The sequence below is a fragment of the Belonocnema kinseyi genome, chromosome 9 (genome assembly GCF_010883055.1).
Source record: "Belonocnema kinseyi isolate 2016_QV_RU_SX_M_011 chromosome 9, B_treatae_v1, whole genome shotgun sequence".
Classification (NCBI taxonomy): Eukaryota; Metazoa; Arthropoda; class Insecta; order Hymenoptera; family Cynipidae; genus Belonocnema; species Belonocnema kinseyi.
This window is the reverse complement of record NC_046665.1, coordinates 83,745,460-83,768,804: the sequence shown is the minus strand read 5'-3', so window position 1 is coordinate 83,768,804 and position 23,345 is coordinate 83,745,460. Positions and strand designations below refer to the sequence as shown.

Here is a 23,345-nt window from a genome sequence, read left to right as displayed (position 1 = left end):
GAAATTTAGAAGTTGTTTTAAATTAAAAATTATTTTTGGAATTTTTTCAGAACTTCTAAATGTATGTCAAAATTAATTGATTTTTTTCTACAATTTTCAGAAAATTTTGCAAATTTTAGAAAATTTCTTTACAATTTGGATGTATAAATAGCAATTGAACATTTATTATTTGTATGCAAAATTTGTGTAATTTTAAGAGATATGTAGAAGTTTTGAAAAGATTAAAACTTAATGTAAAACTTGAACTGATAGCCTAATATAAAAGAATTAAAACATTTTAAGATTCATAGGAAATTTAAAAATAATTTTTCATTTTGAAAAATTATTATAAGAGAATATTTAAAAATGTTTTCAAAAATTCTAGGTTTTAAGGTTTAAGAAAGTTTTAAAAAGGTTTACATTTTTTCTACAAATGTTTATTTGTAAATTATACATCAAAATTTAAAACTTCATTTACAAATTAAACATTTTTCAAATACAACAATTAAAATTGTAACGTTCAAAGATTAAAGGCTCTTCGAAATTTTAACTATTCCAGGTTTTCTATGTCAAGCAATTCAGGTAAAGATTCTTTACTTTTAAATATTTGGTTTCAATTTACTTCTCTTAAATAAAAATTCAACTATTATTAAATATTCAACAATTATTTTTTTTTAATAAAAAAATTCAAATTGAATGGGTTAAAAAATGAATATTTTACACTGAAACAATATTTTAAATTCAATAAAATCCTTTAATCGAGAATATATGATTATGAAGATATTTTCAAGTTGAAAATAGTTCATAAACTTTGAGTCACACCTTCATATTTGTTTAATGACTAAAACTTTCAAATTATAACCGTTTAAATTTTAATGATAAAATCTGAAAATTATTTTGTCAAATCGTTTTTGTTCACTTTTTATTACTTAAAGTACAGATACATTTTTAAAAGTGTATTTATTTATTAAATAAAAATGCTTTTGGATCCAAAACTTTCAACAACAAAAGCTTTTATTTTTTTATTTGTTCAAGTCTTTAAGAAAGCAATTAAAAATTCTTTAAATTAAAAATGTAAACTTAGAAATAAAAATTTTTAATGGAAAATTTTTAAAGTAAAAAAAAAGTTGAATCACGCACTGTAAGCTAAATAACAGCATAATTGAAAAACATAACAATTTAACTAATTATTTAAAAACTGTTGAAGTCTAACGTGGACAGATTTTTCTTCTACAAATTTCTAAAATTCCCGGTCAAAAAAAAAATCACTGTCATTTCCCGGTAGTATTTTTTTGGAAAAAAAGTAATCGTGTGTAAAAATTCATCACAATGGATGAAAATTCGTTGTTTTTATTCTGGCTAGAAAATTTTTTTCTCTAAAAATTTAACTATTCCATTTTTGGTTTAGAAAATGATCTTTTATAGTTTAAAATTCAACTATTTGGTTGAGAATTCATAAATTTAGTTGAAAAGCCGTCTTTTTTATTAGAAAATTAATCTTTTTTTAGTAGAAAATTTAATCTTTTTTTAGTAGAAAATTTAATCTTTTTGTTTGAAAATGCAGCTATTTGGTCAAAAATCCCAAGTAGATTGTTTAAATAAATGCGGTATATTTTTATGGTTGTGTTTTATGAAAAATTCTACCTGGAATTGTCAGGGGCATTTTTTTCCACGATTTTTTTTTTAACTATTAAAATCAAAATTCAACAGATTTTTTTTTCTAAAAATTGCTGGAATTCCCGGTCAAACAATAATTTCACTGTCACTTCCCCGTTTCCCGGCCCAGCAGCCTGCCACTCTGTTGTTGTTAAACATATGTTAATTTTGGACCCTCTGAATAATTGATTGAGGATAAAACTGCTCTCTGTTGCAGTTAATGAACCAGCGCTTCAGACAACAGCAAATGCTGGCCAATATGCAGCAGCAGCAACAGCAGCAGCATCAGCAAACGCAGCAACAGCAGCAGCAGCACGTTCAACAACCTGGCAACGTAGGCCAGCAACAAACTCCCCAATTAGTAGCCCACCTTCAACGAAATCTGAATCAGCCTCCACAGCATCCCTACCATCAGCCCCCGCCGTATTAAAACGGGAAACAAGGCCTTAATCGTATTGTAAATTATCTAGGCATCTGAAGAAGAGAAACAGACACGCTTCCGCAAAGTCAATGAAATGAAATTAAATTAAATGAAATGGGAGAAAACGAAAAAGAATGGAAAGGAGAAGAAAAATGGTGTCTTTTTCGCATGTGATTTGAACTTTTATAAATACAAATTACGCGGAATGAGTGACTTTATCCGCGTGAAATCGTGTCGAACGGGAACATATTTTAGCTAATTTTAACAAAGTATTAGAGAAAATGTACGAAGATTTCGTATTGTAAGTACACACAGACGACGATTACTTTTATTATTATTATTATTATTATTATTATATCGATTATTTTATTGCGCAGTTTTTATTTGTATCAATTTTTCGCTGTGAAAACGATATCAGGAATGAGTTGTTGTAATTTTATTCGTATGACTGTTGATAGGCGTAAATTATTTAAATGACGTCATTTGTGGTGTTACTGATTTACTGGCAAACTACAGATGAAACAATTTTTTCGGGTATTGCATACTCACGATGAATGGCAATAAACACACGTATATAGTTGTGCCAAATAAATATTGTAATTTCTCAGTTTCGTTTTTAGGATGAATTTTATTCACTTGAGTTATATTATATTAAAAAAATAGAAAAACAAATTAGGAATATTTGATGACTGTACAAAGGAAAATTGGCGCGACGGGCGGTTTTCATCGTATTTCGTACGCTTGCATAATACCGCAGCATAAGTTTATTAATTGTACATATTCGCTGCCTCCATCCAGCAATCTGTAGCTACATTCCTGCAAGAGAAATAATAACATTGAATTCATATTAGCGTTATTTGCCACGACTAATAAATTTTATTGATATAGCTCGTCTAAGTTTATCGGTTAAACTATTCTTTTTTTTTATCACAGATACTCGCCTATTCAAAATGTACATTCTCAAAATTCTCATTTTAAGTAAACATTACAATTTCAATCATTGCCACTGTTGTTCATTTATTATCCGACAACTCTACGTCTCTAAGGTTTTGGTTATTTTCTCTCTCTCTCTCTCTCTCTCTCTCTCTAAAAAAAAGTAGTGCTAGGTCTAAAAAATCTCGCAATTGTTGTTGAAATTTTGAAAATTAATTCTATATATAGTCCTTTTTAATAAGACAATCAAATTATCTAATAATTTATTGCAAATATTTAATAATATTAATTTTTTTCTCAAAAAGAATTTTAATATAAAATCATAAAGTTTATACGATTTCAAATTTCTAAACAAAAATGTAGATTGTGCTAGTTTTTTAAAGCTAAAAATTGGAATTTTTAAACTACATTTCAAAGATTACATTTTTTTCAAGAATTTACGTTATTCGAGTTTGTTGGCGTTTTTTTTAAACTGGAAATTGATCTTTTTTGAACTAAAATCCTTAGATTTGAAAGTTTCACAATTTTCGAACAATTTTAGGTTGCGTATTTTTACAATAAAATGGACAAGTTTGAACAATTTCGGATTGTGTTAGCACTTTCCGTCCAAAAATTTGATATTAAGAAAAAAAACTTTGTTTATGTAGTTGTGTTATACGAGAAATCGGAAATCATTCTTAGGAAAAATGGTTAAATTTTAAAGAATATTTAAAATTTTGAAGCAATTTAAGGTTATGCTAACATTTTTCCTAGAAAATTGATTTTCAATTAAAATAATTAGATTTAAAAGAAGATTTGCAATCTTAAACAATTTCTTTTGTTATACTATGTTAGTGTTTTTCGTCGGAAATTGGTATTTGCAATAAAAAAAAGAACAGATTCTTCAGACTATCATTATTCTTAAAATTATCATTCAAGGCCATTAAATTCAATTATTTTTTTGCCTTTTATCCCGGAAATCAGAATTTCCAAACAAAAATCATTAAATTTGTATTCAATTTTTTTTTTTAATTAACAACATTTTTTAACTTTTCAGGATTATGTTAGTATTTTTGATCGAAAATTGATATTTTGAAAGAAAAATAATTATACAATTTAAACCAAATTTATAATCTTTTTAAAAATTCAGATTTCGGATTCGAAATCGGAATTTTGAGCAAAAAATCGTTTTCAAAGAAGATTTACAATTTTGAAACAATTTAAGATTGTCATAACATTTTTCACTGGCAATCGGTTATTTTAATCAAATAATATTAGGTTTAAAAGAAGTTTTACAATCTTAAGCTATTTTTTATAATTTTATATTAACGTTTTTTATCAAAAATTGGAATTATTATTGAAAAAATCGTAAAATTGTAATTCAATGTCATTAAATTCAAATTTTTTTTGCTTCTTATATGTACCACAAACGGTACTTTCTAACAAAAAGCATTATAATTAAATCCATTTTTTAAGTAATAGAATTTTTAACTTGAACAATTTAAGAATATGTTAGTGATTTTTGTCAAAAAATGCAATTCCTCTTGAAAAATCATATAACTTGAACAAAATTTATAAAGTTTTAAATATTTTTGTTTATGTGAAACTTTTTCAATGAAAATTGGCATTTTAAATTTAAAAAAATCAAAGAATGATTCACAATTTTTGTTTATATTTTTTTATACCGGAAATCAATATTTTTAGAGAAAAAATTTTTTTTTCAAAGCTGATTTGACATTTTGGAACAATTTAAGGTTATGTTAACATTTTCAATAGAAAATTAATTATTCTGAACAAAAATCATTAGGTTTAAAAGATTTACAATCTTAAAACATTTTTTTGTTCCTTTATGTTAGCTGTTTTGTTAAAAAAAAGTATTTTTAATACCAAACATCGTTACATTTTTCAAATTACCATTATTCTTAAAATTGCCATTCAGAGTAATTAAATTCAAATTTTTTTGCCTTTTATCCCGGAAGTCGGCACTTTTTAAAAAATGATTAGATTTAAATCCAACGTTTTTTTTTAAATAATAAAATTTTAAAGTTTAAACAATTTCGGATTATTTGAGTTTTTTCCTCGAAAATTGTAAGTTTTATTTAAAAAACAATTAGATTTCAAATAAAATTGATGATTTTTTAAACACATTTAAATTACTTTGGAGTCTTCATCGAAAATTAGTATTTTCAACAACAAAAAAATCATTATATAACTTGAACACAATTTAGAAACTCTTAAATATTTTTGATTATGGAGATTTTTTTTCAATGAAAATTGGTGTTTTATATTTAAAAAATGCAAAGAATGATTCACAATTTTTGGTTATGTTGTTACGTTAAACCTGAAACCGGTATTTAAAGAAAAATCATTTTCAAAGATGATTAACTATTTTTGAACAATTTAGGTATATGTTAACTTTTTACATAGAAAATTGGTTATTTTGAACAAAATTTATTAGGCTTAAAATAAAATTTACTATATTAAGCTATTTTTTGTTATGTTAGGGTTTGTTCGTCGTTACTTGAAAAAAAATCATTAGATTTAAATCCAATGTTTTTTATTTAAAATAATAAAATTTAAAGTTTAAACAATTTCGGATTATGTGACTTTTTTGCGCAGAAAATGGTAATTTTTATTAAAAAATCATTAGATTTCAAAAAAGATTCATAATTTTTTAACAATTTTGGTGTTTTAAATAGAAAATTGGTATTTTCAAATAAAATTCGTTACATAATTTGAAAAATATTAAGAATCATTTAAAAATTTCGATTATGTACGTTTTTTTCCATCGAAAATTGGCACTTTCACATAAAATAAAAAGAAAATTCACAATTTTTAGTTATGTTGGCATTTTGCATAGGAAATCGGTATTTAAGGAAAAAATCATTAATTTTCAAAGAAGATTAACAATTTCGGATCAATTTAAGGTTATGTTAACATTTGTCAACAGAAATCGATTATTTTAAACATTTTTCAAATTAGCATTTAGACGCTAAATGCACATTTTTTGGTTTTGTTGACTTTTATACCGGAAATTGGTACTTTTAATAAAAAAAAATATTAGATTTAAAAGATGACATTTTTTCGGCAATGCTTGGTTTTTTTCACCAAAAATCGATATAGAATTCATAGAAAATTTACAATTCTTGAAGAATTTGAGTTCACGTTCAAATTTTTCACCGAAAACCGGTTACATAAACAAAAAAAAGCATATTTAAAAGAAGATTTATAATTTATAAATTTATAAATATATAAGATTTATAATCTTAAACAATTTTTTACAAAGTTATGTCAGAGTTTTTCTTCTAAAATTGCTACTGTTCATAAAAAAAATCAGTAGATTTCATCGAATATTTACAATATTTGAAGAGTAATATGGTATGTTAGCATTTTTCATCAGAAACCGGTTATTTGAAACAAAAATGATTGGATATAAAATATAAAATATAAATATAAAAAAATATAAATATGAAGAAAATTAAGAAGAATTCCAATCATTTTATAAGATCTTTCAAAGTATGAAAAAATCTCAAGAATAATTTAAAAATTTTAATAAATATAAAACATGAAACTCTTTTTTATTATTTTAGATAATAGATACCACGAAATACATCAATTTTGTACCAATATTAATTTTATATTTTAATTTAATTAAATAATTAAATTTATGATAATTCTTACCCCAAGCCTTTCACCAATGTGCGCCTTTTGCTTGTCTGTTAACGAATTCGAGTAAATAATTCTTTCGTTCATTTGATCTATCACCTGATAAAATGAAATTCAATATGACAAATATAATCACATAAAAAGACGCAGTAAAATGATTTAATGTCTTTCTTTCGATAAAAATACCTGAGTTGTCGAGTAGGCTTCCATCATAAATTTTTCAACAAATTCTTCAGCCTTGGTATAATCCTGTGTTTTACAAACTTCGAGCAAATCGTGCAACCAATGATCAGGAACAATCTATATATCAATTAAATAAATAGTTAAAATATAAATTAAGATAATAATTTATAATATGAAATCACAAATATGAAGCCCGGAAAAATAGTGCAAATAGTGTCCCAAATTTGAAAAAACAGTGTCTAAATAGTGTCATAACATTTTTCAAGTATTAAACTTATGTGAAGTCCGAATTTAAAAGTATTTTGTCCAAAATTTAAAAAAAACTGCAATGGAAAATTAACTTAATATTTTTAACAAAATTTCCAGTTTTCTAACCTAACTTGAAATTACTTGGAAAAAATTCAAGTATTTGTTGAAAATTCAACAATTTTGTTAAAAAGTCATAAATCCTGGTTGAAAATTCAAAAGTTTTGTTGAAAATTCCAATATTTGACTAGAAATTTCAACAATTTGAATGACATTTTTTTCTTTCTTAATTAAAAAATTGTTTTTTGTTCGAAAATTCCAAAATTTTGTAGCCTTTTCGGTCTGAAAATTCATATCTTTCTCCAGAAATTTCATCTTTTTTGGTTGAAAATGCAACTGTCTGGTTAAAAACTGATCTATTTCGGTTGAAAAAAAAATTTGGTTAAAAATTCAACTGTTCTGTCGAAAATTCAATAATTTTGTTTTAAAGTAATATTTCCTAGTTGAAAATGTATGTATTTTGTTGAAAATCCGTCTTTTTTCTGTAGGGCATACATTTTTTTGGTTAAAAATTGAATTATTCGGTTGAAAAATATTCTGGTACAGTTCAAGACTTAAGTTTTTTTTTTGTTAGAGAAATTCGTTTCTGTTGGTTAAATAAAACTGTTTTTTATTTTTAATTAAAATCTTTTTTAGTTGATATATCAACTATCACATTTTCCTTTGACAATTCACCTTTTTAAGTTAAAAATTCAATTTCTTATTTAACAGTTAAATTTTGTTTTCATAGTACATATGGGTCATTCCGCGGGAGATTTACCCCCTGCACTTTTTTTGCGTAAAATATATTTTTTTCGTTCTTTACTGAAAAGTATTTAATACGTATTTTTTATTTCAATATGATATGCAAAATTTCCCAAAAATAAATGTTTGAAAATGATCGTCTTAACTTTTTTAGAACTGAAACAGTATTTATCAAAAAATTTCAAACATTTTATCTAGTATGCGGTTGATCCCGAACTTCGAAATGAAGAATACTGAAAAATTGTTCCATTGAATTTCGAAGTTCGGGATCAACCGCATATTAGATAAAAAGTTTGAAATTTTGTTGATAAATACTTTTCCAGATATAAAAAAGTTAACATGATCACTATCCTTAAAGCGATAATTTTCAAAAATGTATTTGTCGCAAACTTTGCATATCATATTGAAATAAAAATTACGTATTAAATATTTTTCAATAAAAAACCAAAAAAAAAAATATATTTCACGCAAAACAAATGATCACTCCACTCCCGTGGAGTGATCCATATGTTTGGTTGAAGATTCATAATAATTTTAGACGAAAATTCGTTTTTTTGTTGTTAAAAATAATTGTTTTAACTGAAAATTGAACCAATTTGTTGAAAATTCAACTGGTTGGTTGAAAATCAACTTTTTTGATGAAAATTTATATTGTCAGATTGAAAATTTAACTGTTTTGTACAAAATTCATCTCTTTCTGTAGAAATTTCACCTTTTTTGGTTAGAAAAGCAACTGTGTGGTTCAAAATTAATCTTCTTCAGTTGAAAATTAACTTTTTGTAGAAAATTCGTGTTTTAGGCTTAAAAATGTAGTTGTCTGGTTGAAAATTGATGTATTTTGTTGACAAATCGTCTTTTTTGGTTGAAAATCAATTTTTTGGTGAAAAATGCAACTGCTTGGTTGAAAATTAATCATTTGTAGTTGAGGATTGAAGTATTAGGCTGGAAACTTTATAATTTTGGTTAAAAAAAAACACTGTTTTTTATTTTCAGTTAAAATCTGTTTTTCTTGGCATACGAACTATTACACTTTTTGTTGAAAGTTTATCTTTTTATGTTGGTAATTTCACAACTTGGTTGAAAGTTTAACTTCTTTATTAAAAGTTCCTTTCCTTTGTTAAAGATTCATAATTTTGGTACACAATATTTTTTTGCTTTGTTAAAAATTAACTTTTTTAACTCGAAATTGAACTATTTTGTTGAAAATTCAATTGCTTTATTGAAAAATGATCTATTTTCGCTAAGAATTAAACTATTTTGTTGCAAATGCGTGTTTTTTCGTTGAATTAAACTTGATGGTAACTGAACTACATTCTTAAAACCTCATTTTTTGGGTTTAAAATTCATAATTTTAGTTAAGAATTATGAATTTTGTTAATCACTTTTTTAAATAAAATTTTTAACATTTTCTTGAAATTCAACTTTTTGGTTGAAAATGAACTTTTTAATTAAGAATCAATATTCAAAATCTTTAATGAAAATTTAACTACTCCATTTATTGTTTAAAATTTTAAAAACGAGAAAAATATGAACTAAAAATTAATAAAATAAAATGGGGACTAATATCACATCCATTGTTGAAACTATCCAGTAGATAATTTATATATTTGTGATTTTTATTTTGTTTGATTCAACTATTTGGTTAAAAATGTATGTATTTTGTTGAAAATTTGTATTTTCTGGTCGAAAATTAATCTTCTTTAATTTTATTGAGAATGGATAATTTCGGATTTAAAAATCAACTGTTTTGTAGAGAATTAAACAATATCTTGACTGAAAAATCTTTCTTAATTGAAAATTCAAAATTTTTCTTGAAAATTCATCTAGGGGTAGAAATGAAATTTTTTATTTTAAAATGCAACTGTTTCATTGAAAATAGATTTTCTTTAGTTGATGACTCAAATATTTCGTTGAAAATTCATTTATGTTAGTTAAATTAAAATGTTTTTCATTTATAATTAAAATCTTTTCTTCTTTTTCGAAATGTCAACCATTTTATAATATATTTTAAAATATATAATAATTATCTATTATTATAATAATATTTTTTGTTTAAAATTCAAATCCTTGCTTGAAAGTTGAACTTATTTCTTAAAAGTTCGTTTTTTCGGTTGAATATTCATAATTTCAGTTGAAAATTCTTTTTTTTTTGTTTGTTAAAAATTAATTTTTTTAACTGAAAATTTAACTGGGTGGTTGAAAAATAAATTTTTTGTTCTAATTTAGATTCTCAAATTGAAGAATCAACTGTTTTATAGAAAGTTCGTCCATTTGGACGTGATTTTTTTCAACTATTTGGTTAAAAATGTATGTAATTTTTTGAAAATTAGTATTTTTTTATATAAAATTAATCTTGCTGGTTAAAAGTTCATTTATCTGGTGAAAAATGTAAGTATTTTGGTGTGAATTAATCTCTTATTTTATAGAAAATTAATCTTCTGTGTTCTTAATTCATCTTATTGGTTGAAAATTTAACTATTTGTCTAAAAATCTAAATGTTTTGTTGAAAGATCACCTTTTTGGTTAAAAAGGAAACTGTTTTGTTCAAAATGCATCCTTTTTGGTTCAATTCAACTGTTCTTGATTTAAAATGAAAATCTGTTCTTTTTTAAAACATCAACTATTACATTTTTTGTTGAGAATTCATTTTTTTCCGTTGAAAATTCAACTACCTGGTTAAAAATGATCCTTTTTTAAAAAAATCATCTTTTCGGGTTCAAAATTCAATTAATTGGTTAAAAGTTGAGCTACCCTGTAAACAAACTTTAATGAAACTTTAATGAAATTAATCGAAGGAAAAAATTCCCGGTTTTTTCCTGGTTCGCAAAAATTTTTCACGGCCAAAGAAATTTAGAAAATCAAACTATATTCTAAACATTTTTCCATTTAAAGTAATAAACAAAAAATTAAAGCATTCAAACAGGAATCCTTGAATTCCAAACTTTTAAAATTGAAGTTTAAAAGCTTTCAATTTAAAAATTGCGTATTCAAATGCTCAATAACTTAAACGCATAAAAATTAAAAAATAACAGATCCTTTAAAAGCTTTAAAATTTCCTTTCAAAATCTTGAGAATTCTAGAAGTGGTTTTAAAATTTTCCAAATTCAAAATATTTTTTGAATTTTTTTAGGAACTTTTAAATATATTTTTAAATTAATTGATTTTTTTCTATAACTTTTAGAAAATCCTGCAAATTAATAAAAAAAATTTAATTTGAATTTATAAATAATAACAGAACACGTATTATTTGTAAAAATATTACAGTAATATTAAGAGATATTTAGAAGTTTTAAAAAGATTCGAATTAAATTTAGAACTTGAAATAATTTGAAATACTTACAGCCGAATTTAAAATAAAATTGAGATTTTTGCAGATTTCAAACAAAAAATTTAGAATTTTTTTTAAGAATTGTGAAAGACTAGAAAAGAATCAAAATTTTCCTAAGAATCTTAGGAAAATTGAAAATGATTTTTCACTTTGAAAAATTATTGTAACGGAAAGGTTAAGAAGATTTTAAGAGATTTAAAAAATGATCAAAGAAGAACATGGAAGATTTGAAGGATTTTATTTAATTTGCTGGATTCTCAAAAATTGTAGGAAAATTTCAACTAATTTTAAAATATATTTAGAAGTTCTATAAAAAATGTTAACACACTTCTTTTAAATTACTTGAAATAATTTCAAGTTTTTAATTAATTCGGAATCTTTTCAAAACTTCTACATATCTCTTAAAATTTCTCAAATTTTTTCTACAAATAATAAGTGCTCAATTGTTATTTTTGCGTCAAAATTTAAAAGTTTCACTTATAAATTAAACACTTTTTAAATAGAACAATAAAAATTGTAACGCTAAAAGATTAAAAGTTCATCGAAAATCTAAAGATTCAAAGCTTTCTATGTGAAACAATTAAGTTTCAAATTGTTTTCTTTTAAATATTTGGTTTCAATTTACTCGTCTTGAATGAACAGTGAAATATTGCTAAATATTACATACGTATTCTTTTTCTACATTAAGAAATTTCAAATTAAATGGGATAAAAATTAAATAATTTAAACTTTCGGATTGAAACAGTTACAATCTAGAAATTATCAAATTTTGAACGGATCTAGAATTGTTTGGTCAAATAAATTATTTTTCATATTTATATACTTAGAGTACAGATCCTTTTTAAAAATTATTTATTTATATTTACAGTTGATAAAATAATACTGTTTTTTATCAAAAAAATTTCATCTTCAAATGCTGTTAATTTTTAATTGTTTGAATCTTCGAAACTGCACTTTAATTATTTCAAAAATTGTTAAAATCGAACTTGGGCAGATTTTTCTTCTGAAAATTCGTAAAATTCCCGGTTTCCCTGTTATTTATAAAAAAATCTTTGATTTTAAAAACTTCTAATTCTTAATTTTTTTAACCTTTAAAATTGCATTTAAAATCCTTAAATTAAAATATATGCATAAAAATTAAAAATCTAAAATAGAAAATTTTTAAAGTGAAAGATTTTCGAATTTAGCATTCTAAAATAAATGATATAATAATTTATAAAAATTACAATTTAGGAAATTATTTAAAAATGGTTGAAATCACAGTTGGACAAAATTTTGTAAAATTCCCGGTAAAAAAATAAATTTATTGTCATTTGCCTTCTTTTTGATTTACAATTAAAGAATTGCTTTATCCTTCGGATTTAGTTTCTCGAATGAATTTGTTGTGTATAATTCTTGAAAAATGAATCGAAAACTTGTAAAAAATTGTGGAAATGTTGTCAAAATTCTAGCTCAAAAAGTGTCAATAGTCTGCAGGGTGGCCGTTTTAATTGACGAAATACATTCCCGACCCTTTCCCCGTTTTTTCCCGGTTCAAAAACATTTTTCACGGTCAATGAAATTTAAAAAATGGAACACTAAAGCTACAAAATTTTCTATTGGAGGAAAATAAAAACTGAGCTTCAAATGAAAGCACTCAAAGTGGAACTGTTAAATTTTTAACTTGAATTTTGAAAATTGAAATTGAAAAGTTTTTAATTTAAAAATGTTGTATTCAAATGCTCAATAATTTACGCGTATAAAATTAATAAAATTAAATTTTCAATTGTCTAAATTAAAATGAATGAACTTTAAAATTTCTAAAATTATATAATTTTATGGAATTTTAAGCTTGAAAAATTAAATATTGAAAAACTGAAAAAATTTTAACTGGACACTTCTTAAATTAGGAATTTAATTATTTTCTTTGTCAATTGTTTAAACATCTTTGGAAAGCTTCAAAATTTAATTTCAAAATCTAGAAGTTGTTTTAAATTTAAAATTATTTTTGAAATTTTTTCAGAACTTCTAAATATCTGTCAAAATGAATTGAATTTTTTCTACAATTTTGAGAAAATCCTGCAAATTTTAGAAAATTTCTCTACAATTTGTAGAAATTGAACATTTATTATTTGTAAGCGAAAATTGAGTAATTTTAAGAGATATGTACACGTTTTAAAATGATTCAAACTTAATGTAACACTTGAAATGATAGCCTAATATAATACAAAATTTTCAAACAATATTCTAGAAGATTTTAAGAAAACTTTCTGAAATTTGCATGATAATTTTTTATCTTTTTAAACCTCCTAAATATCACTTAAAATTACCCAAATTTTTTCTACAAATTTTCATTTGTAAATTATACATCAAAATTTAAAAATTTCACTTATAAATTAAGCATTTTTCAAATACAACAATTAAAATTGTAACGTTCAAAGTTTAAAGGCTCTTCGAAATTTTAACGATTCCAGGTTTTCTATGACAAACAATTCAGTTATAGATTCCTTACTTTTAAATATTTGGTTTCAATTTACTTGTCTTAAATAATAATTCAAATATCGTTAAATATTCAATAATAAATTTTTTTTAATTAAAAATTTCAAATTTAATATTTTCGACCGAAACAATATTAAAATTTTTTTAAAAATTATTTAATTAAAAATATATTATTATGAAGTTAATTGTAAGTTGAAAATAGTCTTCAATTTTTAACTGATTTAGAATTGTTTTTGTTCACTTTTTATTAATTAAAGTACAGATGAATTTAAACAAAATTGATTTATTTATTTATTCAAGGCTTTAAGAAAGCATTTAAAAATTCTTTAAATTAAAAATGTAAGCTTAGAAATAAAAATTTTAAATGAAAAATTTTCAAAGTAAACAAATTTTGAATTACGCATTGTAAGCTAAATGATAGTATAATTGAAAAACATAACAATTCAACTCATTATTTAAAAACGGTTAAAATCGAACGTGGACAGATTTTTCTTCTACAAATTTGTAAAATTCCAGTTCAAACAAAAAATTAACTGTCATTTCCCGGCCACCCTAAGTCTGATAAGTCCGAGGCCTGCATATGCATTAAAACAATTTATAATATTAAAACGAAAATATACATATGAAATTCATACCCCGGTGACTTCAAGAACATCATCAATAAGTACTTCAATGCCTTTTCCTTTAAGTCTCGTCACCGATTGTAAAGAGGTAATCGCTCTTCGCAAGTCTCCACCAGAAGCTTCCACTAATTTCACAAGTACAGGTCTCTCGGCTTTCATATCCTCTTCTGCACAAATAAACTCTAATCTCTCAATAAGTTTCTCCTCGCCCAGAGGTTTAAATCTAAATTTCGTACATCGAGAAGTTAAGGGCTCGATAATACGAGAAACGTAGTTACAAATCAGACAAAATCTGGTGCTGTGAGATTCTTTCTCCATTGTACGACGTAACGCGGATTGAGCAGCTCCAGTCATACTGTCTGCTTCATCAAGAATTATTATCTTGAAAGGGGGACAAGGCTTGCCACTGAAATTTATTTAAAATCTCATTAAAGTTAGATATTATCAGATATTAAATTGGATTTTTGTTTCCTTTTGTTTGAATGCCTCAGTTGTGATTTGTAATCATTATTTTTGCAAAATAGACTGAAAGCCTCTTACGGAGAGCAATCTGGTAGATTAATTGAGATTTTAAGAATGTGGTACTAAATATCTCAAAAAGATTTCGAAGATCTTTAAGATCCTTGAAAGATTTTTTGAGATTGAATACTCCATCGATAAATATCTTTTGTAAACTTCTCCTGAGATGAAAAGCATTTGTATTCCATGCTCTCATAACATTTTTTTAGAGAAGAAACTTTTATGTCCAGTTGTTAATAAACAGGTTGAGATTCTTCACTCAACTGCCTGAAAAGCAACTAGTTTGATTGCGATCTTAAAGAGTCAGTGTCTGAAAGCAAACTTCAAACCTTTTACTTAAACATCATCGGCAATAATTAAAGTGTGTTGGAATCATTTGATTGGCATTGATTATATACACATTTTTGGGATATATGATATAAAATTTATTTTCTAACTAGCTTTGCAAAATTTGTTGAACATTTCAGCATTTTCTACTGATAAAAATACATCAGAAAAAAATTCAAAAAGAAATAATTTTAAAAAAAAACCAAAAATGACTATTGGAAAAACCTAGTTAATCTGTTTTTGTTTCTTTAGTTTAAATTTGTTTCTATTGTATTTTAATCAGTAGTTGAAAGTTCTCAGATGTTCGAAACTTTTTTTAATGTCAGCTAAAAAAATATTTGTGTAAAAAAACCAGAAATTACAAAAATTAATATATGTAATAGCAAAATTATGAAGATAAAAATTGTTTTAAATGCGCAGTTTGCTAACATGTAAAACACAGAAATATAATAATGAACTCTACATTAATTATATTTTATTATTGCATTATTATCTTAAATTTCCAAAGTTTTTATAAGAAATTCTTTGGTTGAAATTTCATTGATCTTGGTTGAATATTCTACCACAAAAAGTCTACTGTTATACTTTTCGTACAGAATTCATCTTTTTTGGTAAGAAATTTTATTATTTCGATGAAAATTCATCATTTCGGTTTGACAACTAGTTTTTTTTTGCTTGAAAATTCAAGAATTTGGTTCCATTTTTTTCTTTCTTGATTGAAAAATCCTTTTTGGTTGAAAAGTCTTCTTTTTTGTTTAAAAAATTTATAGCTTTTGATATCAATTTTGTTTTGGTTAAATTTTAATTTATTGTGGTTGAGTATTCAACTATTTTATAAAAAAAAACTTTTTTTATGACTTCAACTGTTTTTCATTTAAATTAAAAACCTTTTTGGTTAAAATATAAACGAAGGCATTGTTGGATGAGAATTCACTCTTTTCATTGATAATTTTACTACTTCGTAAAAAGTTGAATTATCTTGTTAAAAAAATTAATTTTTTGTTTGTAAATTCATGATTTCAGTTGAAAATTTATCATTTTGGTTGAAAATGTATTTTGTTGAAAATTCGTATTTTTAAGTAGAATTTATTTATTTTTATTCAAAGGAAAAATATTTTTTGGTTAAACGTGTTAGGATTTGTTTGAAAAGTTCATTCATTTCTGGAAAAATTCACAGTTTTTTTAAAAAGTCAAAATTCACTTTTTTTGTTATAGATTCATTACTTTATTTTACTTATTTTAGTTGAAAACTGATTTCATTATTTGAAAATGTACCTATTTTGTCAAAAATTCATCTTTTTCAGTTGACTTCAAATGTTTTTTTATTCAAACTAAAAATATTTTTTGCTTTAAAATGTTATTTGGTTGACAAGATCATTAATTGTTTGAAAAATTAACAGTGAAAGTTTATGTCATCCTGTTTGGTCAAAAATTCAACTGTTTTGTTGAAAATTCATATTTGCAGGTTGAAAATTAACAAACTGTTCTGTAGAATATTTACTTTTTTGGCTTGAAGCTCCAACAATTTGGTAGAAAATTCAACTTTTGGTTGAAAATGTAACTGTTTTCAAGAAAATTCCAGAATTTGGTTGGAAATTCATTTTTTTAAATTGAAGATTAATTATTTTGTTAAAAATTCTTTTTTGTTTGAAACCTTTTGGTATAAATTTAATCCTTTTTGTTTAAAAATGCAACTGTTTGATTGAAAATTAATCTGTTTTTTTTATTAGAAATTAAAATGCTTTTGATTTAAAATAAAAAAACTTGTTTGTTTGAAATATTAACTGTCACATCTTTTGTTAAGAATGAATATTTTTTGCTGAAAATTTATTTTTTTATAGAATTTATTTATTTTTATTCAAAGTAAAAATATGTTTTGGTTATACGTGTTAGTATTTGTTTGAAAAGTTTATTCATTTTTGGAAAAATCAACAGTTTTTTTTAAAAGTAAAAATTCATTTTTTTGTTATAGATTCATTACTTTATTTTACTTATTTTACTTGGAAACTGATCTCACTGTTTGAAAATGTACCTATTTTATCGAAAATCTGTCTTTTTTAGTTGACTTCAAAGGTTTTTTTTATTCAAACTAAAAATATTTTTTGATTTAAAATGTTATTTGGTTACAAGATCATTAATTGTTAAAAAAATTAATAGTTAAAGTCTCCTGTTTGGTCAAAAATTCAACTGTTTTGTTGAAAATTCATATTTGCAGGTTAAAAATTAACAAACTGATCTGTAGAATATTTACTTTTTTGGCTTGAAGCTTCAACAATTTGGTAGAAAATTCAACTTTTGGTTGAAAATGTAACTGTTTTCAAGAAAATTCCAGAATTTGGTTAGAAATTAATTTTTTTAAATTGAAGGTTAATTATTTTGTTGAAAATTCTTTTTGGTTTGAAAACCTTTTGGTATGGATTTAATCCATTTTGTTTAAAAATGCAACTGTTTGATTGAAAATTAATCTCTTTTTTTTTATTATAGAATTAAAATGCTTTTGATTTAAAATAAAAAAACTTGTTTGTTTGAAATATTAACTTCACATATTTTGTTAAGAATGATTATTTTTTGTTGAATTTTTTTTTTGTAGATTCATCATTTCAGTTAATTTTTCACTTCTTTAGTTAAAAATGTACCTATTTTGTTAAAAATTCATCTTTGCTGGTTGAAGCAATTGTTTTCTATTTGAAATTAAAACCTTTTTTGGTTAAAATATAAAATTTCACTTTTTTCATTGGCAAAACATCTTTTTTTTTTGTTTAAAATGTTATTATTTCGTTGAAAAAATCATTTTTTTTTTTTTTTGAAGATTCAAAAATTGTGTTCAAAAACGTCCCTTTGGTTGAAAAATAAACTGTTTTGTTGAAGATTCATCTTTCTTGATTAAAAATTCATATTTATTGGTTGAAAATGAACAAACTGTTCGCTAAAAAATTCGTGTTTTTGACTTAAAACTTCAACAATTTGGCAGAAAATTCAACTATAAGGTTGAAAATGTAACTGTTTTGTAGCAAATTCAACAAGTTGGTTGAAATTTCATTTTATTCTTGACTGAAAAATCTTTCTTGGTTGAAGATTCACCTCTTTGGTTGAAATTTTAAACTATTTTGTTCGAAAATTCGTCTTTTTGATTTGGTATCTTTGGATTCTTTCGGTATAAATTTAATCCTTTTCGTTTAAAAATGCAACTGTTTGGTTGAAAATTCTTTTTTTTTTTAGTGAATTCAAATGCTTCTAATTTCAAATTAAACACTTATTTGGTAGAAATATTAACTATAACATTTTTGATTAAGAATTCATTTTTTGTCGTTATATATTCAGCATTTCAGTTAAATTTTCACTTATTTGGCGGAAAATGTACTTATTTAGTTGAAAATTCATTTTTCTTTGTTTGCTTAAAATACAAAATTTTATACCTTTTATTGAGAACTCGTATTTTTTTTTTTATTTAAAATGTTATTATTTGATTAAAAAGATAATTTTGTTGTTAAGAATTCAACAATTTAGTTAAAAATCATCCTTTCTGGTTGAAAAATCAACTGTTTTCTAGAAAAATCGTCATTTTGGTTTGAGATCCTTCTTTTTTTATTGAATTCAAATGTTCTGAATCACAAGTTAAACAATTTTTTGGTAGAAATATTACCTATAACATTTTTGATTAAGAATTCATTTTTTATCTTTGTAGATTCAGCAATTCAGTTAAATTTTCACTTCTTTCGCGGAAAATGTATCTATTTTGTTGAAATTTCATCTTTTTTGTTTGAAATAACTAGTTTTTTTATAATTTAAATTAAAATCTTTATTACTTGAAATATACGATTTTCCATCTTTGAAAACTCATATTTTTTGGTTTAAAATTTTATTATTTGGTTAAAAAGATCATTTTTTTAAATTCAACAATTTAGTTCAAAATCATCCTTTTTTGTGGATAATTCAACAATTTGGTTGAAATTTTATTTCATTCTTGAATGAAAAACCTTTCCCGGTTGAAGAATCATCTCTTTGATTTAAAATTTAACTATTTTTTTAAAAATTCAGTTTCGCAAATTAAAAATTAACCTTTTTGTTTGAAATTCACGTTTCTGTAATACAAATCCAACTTTTTTTTGTAGAATATTAATCTTTTTTGGCTGAATTCAACGCTTTGTGATTTAAATTAAAAAAAAAAAAATAGTTGAAATATCAGCTATAATATTTTCCCTTGAGAATGAATCTTTTTCGGCTCCAAATTTAACTAATTGGGTAAAACTTGAACTACTCTGTCAAGTATTTTTAAAAATTTGAAATTCATCTATTTTTTTGGAAAATTCTATATTTTTACTTGAAATATTACAAATTTGAAACGTTTAAATTTAAAATCAATATCTTTTTGTCATCTTTTAGAAAATATTTGAAATTTTTATCATCAAAAAGAATCTTTTTCAAAGCATCTTCTTTTCTAATATCTTGAATTGCTGTTTACGGTGCTTAACAAAAATTTATCGAAACCTTGTAAAGAGAAGGGAAAAAGGAGAAAAATATGCTAAAAATTTTAGATTTCAGGGGCTTTTTCAAATTTAAGGAGGAAAAAAGTGGATTAGGTGAAAAATGGACGGACTGTGATACTTGAAATTTTCCGAAAGAAAGAAAACTTACTCGCGTCTTGTGTTGCCAGCCGTGAGTTGTGCAAAAGTTTTGACTTTATCTCTTATTACTTGAATTCCCCGCTCATCCGAGGCGTTCAATTCCAAAATTCTGTCCTTGTATATATCTCCAAAAAGCTGTCTAGCTGCTGCCAAAATTGTACTGGTTTTTCCTGTTCCGGGTGGTCCATAAAGCAATAAATTGGGAAAATCTCCGCCGGTTAAACATTGCCGAAGAACTTGGACTACTTCCGCTTGTTCAACTACATCTTCCACAGTTCTCGGGCGGCTTTAATAAAAAATTACAAGTAGTTAAACGCAATGTGGGTTTTGTTTCTTGAATTTAATGTACAACTTTTATTAAATAAAGCAGGGAAAATGAGAAAAGGTGAATTAAAAGTGTCAATTATCAACCAAAAATGGAATGGTTAAATTTTCAGTCAAAAACATTAATTTTCCATGAAATTAAATTTTTTTAATTGAATTTTTAACTAAAACGATGAATATTTACATGGAATATTAGAATTTTCTACCAAAAAGATGAATTTTTAAACGAGAAGTTTAATTTTAAAACAAAAAAAAATTTATAAGCAAAATATATGATTAAAAAAAAACATTCTTAATTAAATAGTTGAATTTTCGACTAAAAAATAATAAATTTCAACCGAACCGTTGAATTTTGAAATTAAAGAATCTCAGCCAAAATAGAACAATTAAATTTTAGGTTTAAAAAATAATTTTTAAATAAAATAAGGAATCAAATAAGAAACAAAAAAGAAAATGGAATAATTGAAGTTTAAATTAAAAAGATGAATCTTTAAATAGAATAATTCAATTTTCAATTAAAATGATGAAACTTAACAGAAATCGTTTAATTTTCAACCATAAAGGCAATTTCTCAACTAAAAAAGATAAATTTTTAACCAAAAATTGAATAGCTAAATTTGCAGTTAAAAAATTAAGTTTCATCCAAATAAATTAACTTTCAACTAAATTAATGAAATATTCAAATGGAATAATTACATTATCAGATTTTAAAAAAATTCAACCAAAAAAGAACAAATTTTCAACATGGTAGTTTAAGTTTCAATTTTCACCCAAAGAAATAACGAATTTTTTACCAAAATAGCTCATTTTTAAACCAGGGATAAATTTTCAAATAAAATTATAAACCTTCAAGCAATCGACTTTATACCAAATATTTTAATCTTAACCAAAAAGATTAATTCTCAACAAAAAATATAATATTCGATATTTCAACCAAAAATGATTTTAACTCTAAATAAAAAATAGTTGAATTCGACCGAAAAGGAAGACTATTAAACAAATTTTTTAAATTTCACAAAAAAAAATATTTGTAACCAAAAAGGTAAATTTTCAACAAAACACATGAATTTTCAATCAAATAATTTGACTTTCAAATAACTAAAAAAGATTTAAATTTTAAATCATAAACAGTTAATTCAACCAAATAAGACAAATTTCCAACAAAATAGTTGAATCCCCAACCATAGTATATTAATTTCCAATCAAAAAGAAAGATAGAAACATAATTGTTGTATTCTACACAAATCATCAATTGACTTTTCAACTCAAAAATATGAATTCTCAATAGAAAAACATTAATTTTCAACGAAAAAGTTAAATTTTTACCAAAATAATGGATTTTTTAACCAAAAAGGATGAGTTTAGAAAAAATTGTTGAATTTTCAACAACCTAATTAATGTTGATATTGATAAACATAAGTAATTAATAAATATAAGATGATTGTTATTATACTTTAAAAAATAATAAAAGCCTTATACTAAAATCAAAACAAAAATATATAGGCCCCTCCGGTAATTTTTTTTTATAAATACTAAACAGTACCCTTTTCTATTATAAGTAGGTATACAGATTCATTTTCATAATTTTTGTGAAAAATGAAATTTATTTAGTAAAATGAGGAGATTGAATTTTGAGGTTAGAGTTTGAGTCCAACCTTATTCAAATTTTACAGACAAAAAAAGTGAATTGACAACAAAACTTTCACGAATTTTACCACATTAGAATTTAAATATATTAATAGTGCAAAATTATCGCAAATAAAATACAGATAACGTAAACGGTGTAAAAAACTCAAAACAAAAGTACTTATAGGTTAGAAAGGAACTCACTATTTTTCAACCCAAGGAGGTGCAGGTCCACTTTTCTCTTTTGTGCGAGAAGTCGATGGCTTTTTAATCTCACCAGGGCCAAGTTTCCCGGTTTTCAAGAACGCATGCATCGTTTGGAAAACTGTTTTCTTGTACAGAAAATACGATAAACGATGCAGTCAACTGAACTGGTTGAAGTCTGAACTGATTACTGAAGAGTGAAGACAAGTGACAAACTGACAAGGTGACAAGTCCCGCCAAAGCAATCAATCCAAGATGTCTGCACGCTGAGGGCCAAACAAAAGTACCAACTGTATGGGACAAAACTTTTTTTTAAATAGCATTTCACCGTAAGTGTATGGTGGACATTATTTTTTATTTTTCAAACGCTATTCAATGAAATAATAATATCAATAATTTTTTTATAACGATTTTATTATTCAATTGAATAACTTTTAGAAAATAAAAAATAACATCGAAGTACACACAGGTGAAAATAATTCTTTTACCAAAAGTTATATAAAAAAAAAGAGCAGCCTGGCTAATTTTTTACATTAATATATTTTAAGAACAAAAATTCTAATCTACTAACATTTTTAATAAAGAATCTTTTGTAAATAAAATAAAATTAGGTACTTGTCTAGTACCAAAAAGCAGATATCTAAAAAAATAGTTTTTATTAATAGGCTGAAATCGTTAAAACAATTTGTTTTTAAGAAAAAAATTTTTTAACAAATAATTCTATTTTAAGATTATTTAGTGGTTTTAAAAATTGGAAACAGTAGAGTAAAAGAGAATGTTTGTCCGGAAAAAGAAGCCGTCATTTATTAAAATGCAATCATTTTTCAAAAATTCGTAAGAATCGACGGTCAGAAAAAATTCAATTGCAAAAACAAGGTTAAAATTAATGTTTTTTTGTGAATTTTAACATTTTTTATAAAAATAATGTTTTTTATTTGAAAAATGACATCAGTTATAATATTTTGATAATTAAAATGATAGAAAAACTATTTTTTTCAGATATCTGACTTTTGCCACGGCACTACCTTAAATTTAAATTTATAATTTAAGATTGTTTATCATTTATTTATTATATATAAAAATCTCTTGAAATTTTTTAAAACCCAAAATATTTAAAAAGAATTCAAGAAAATTTGCAAAAAATGTACAGACCTGATTTAAATAGTGTTTATCTCATGGGTTAATTGATTGAAAAAAAATAGTTAAAGAAGGCGCCGCGCGTCTACAAAAAATGGTTTCGTAGCCTATTTAGACATTAATTAAGTTGTTGAAAACTTCCCCTCCCATACATTCCTTCCCCTACTCAACCTACATTTCACAACTTTCCCTCTCCTCTTATACCACCCACTAACACTTTCCCACTCGCTTATCCACCCATCCACAACATCATCCTCCTCTCCTTCTCCCTCCCTCATTTCCTAACA

At 24.1% G+C, this 23,345-nt stretch overlaps 2 protein-coding genes across 2 annotated transcripts in view; one reads left to right on the top strand and one right to left on the bottom strand.

Moving 5' to 3' along the window:
* The window catches only part of LOC117179297 (mediator of RNA polymerase II transcription subunit 12), a 72,778-nt gene extending 69,725 nt beyond the window's left edge, over window positions 1-3,053 (top strand). The window contains exon 12 of the mRNA XM_033370950.1: window positions 1,853-3,053. Within this exon, the coding sequence (XP_033226841.1) occupies window positions 1,853-2,065 (213 nt within the window). The 3' untranslated portion in view covers window positions 2,066-3,053. The remainder of the gene's footprint in view (window positions 1-1,852) is intronic.
* On the bottom strand, window positions 2,665-22,138 carry LOC117179298 (replication factor C subunit 4). The gene is made up of 6 exons (XM_033370951.1): window positions 21,922-22,138; window positions 19,778-20,053; window positions 14,309-14,702; window positions 6,821-6,934; window positions 6,650-6,733; window positions 2,665-2,872 (listed from the first exon to the last, which is right to left on the bottom strand). The coding sequence occupies exons 1-6, from the start codon at window positions 22,029-22,031 to the stop codon at window positions 2,780-2,782; spliced, it is 1,071 nt and encodes a 356-aa protein (XP_033226842.1). The 5' UTR covers window positions 22,032-22,138; the 3' UTR covers window positions 2,665-2,779.
* Between the last annotated feature and the right edge of the window lie 1,207 nt (window positions 22,139-23,345).

Coding starts and splice junctions, on each gene's coding strand:
- LOC117179298 (XM_033370951.1), bottom strand. CDS start 22,031: ATGCATGCGTTCTTGAAAACCGGGAAACTTGGCCCTGGTGAGATTAAA. Junction 14,703..19,777: donor GCTGGCAACACAAGACGCGA/GTAAGTTTTCTT, acceptor AATAAATTTCAG/TGGCAAGCCTTGTCCCCCTT. Junction 6,935..14,308: donor ATGTTCTTGAAGTCACCGGG/GTATGAATTTCA, acceptor ATTGATATATAG/ATTGTTCCTGATCATTGGTT.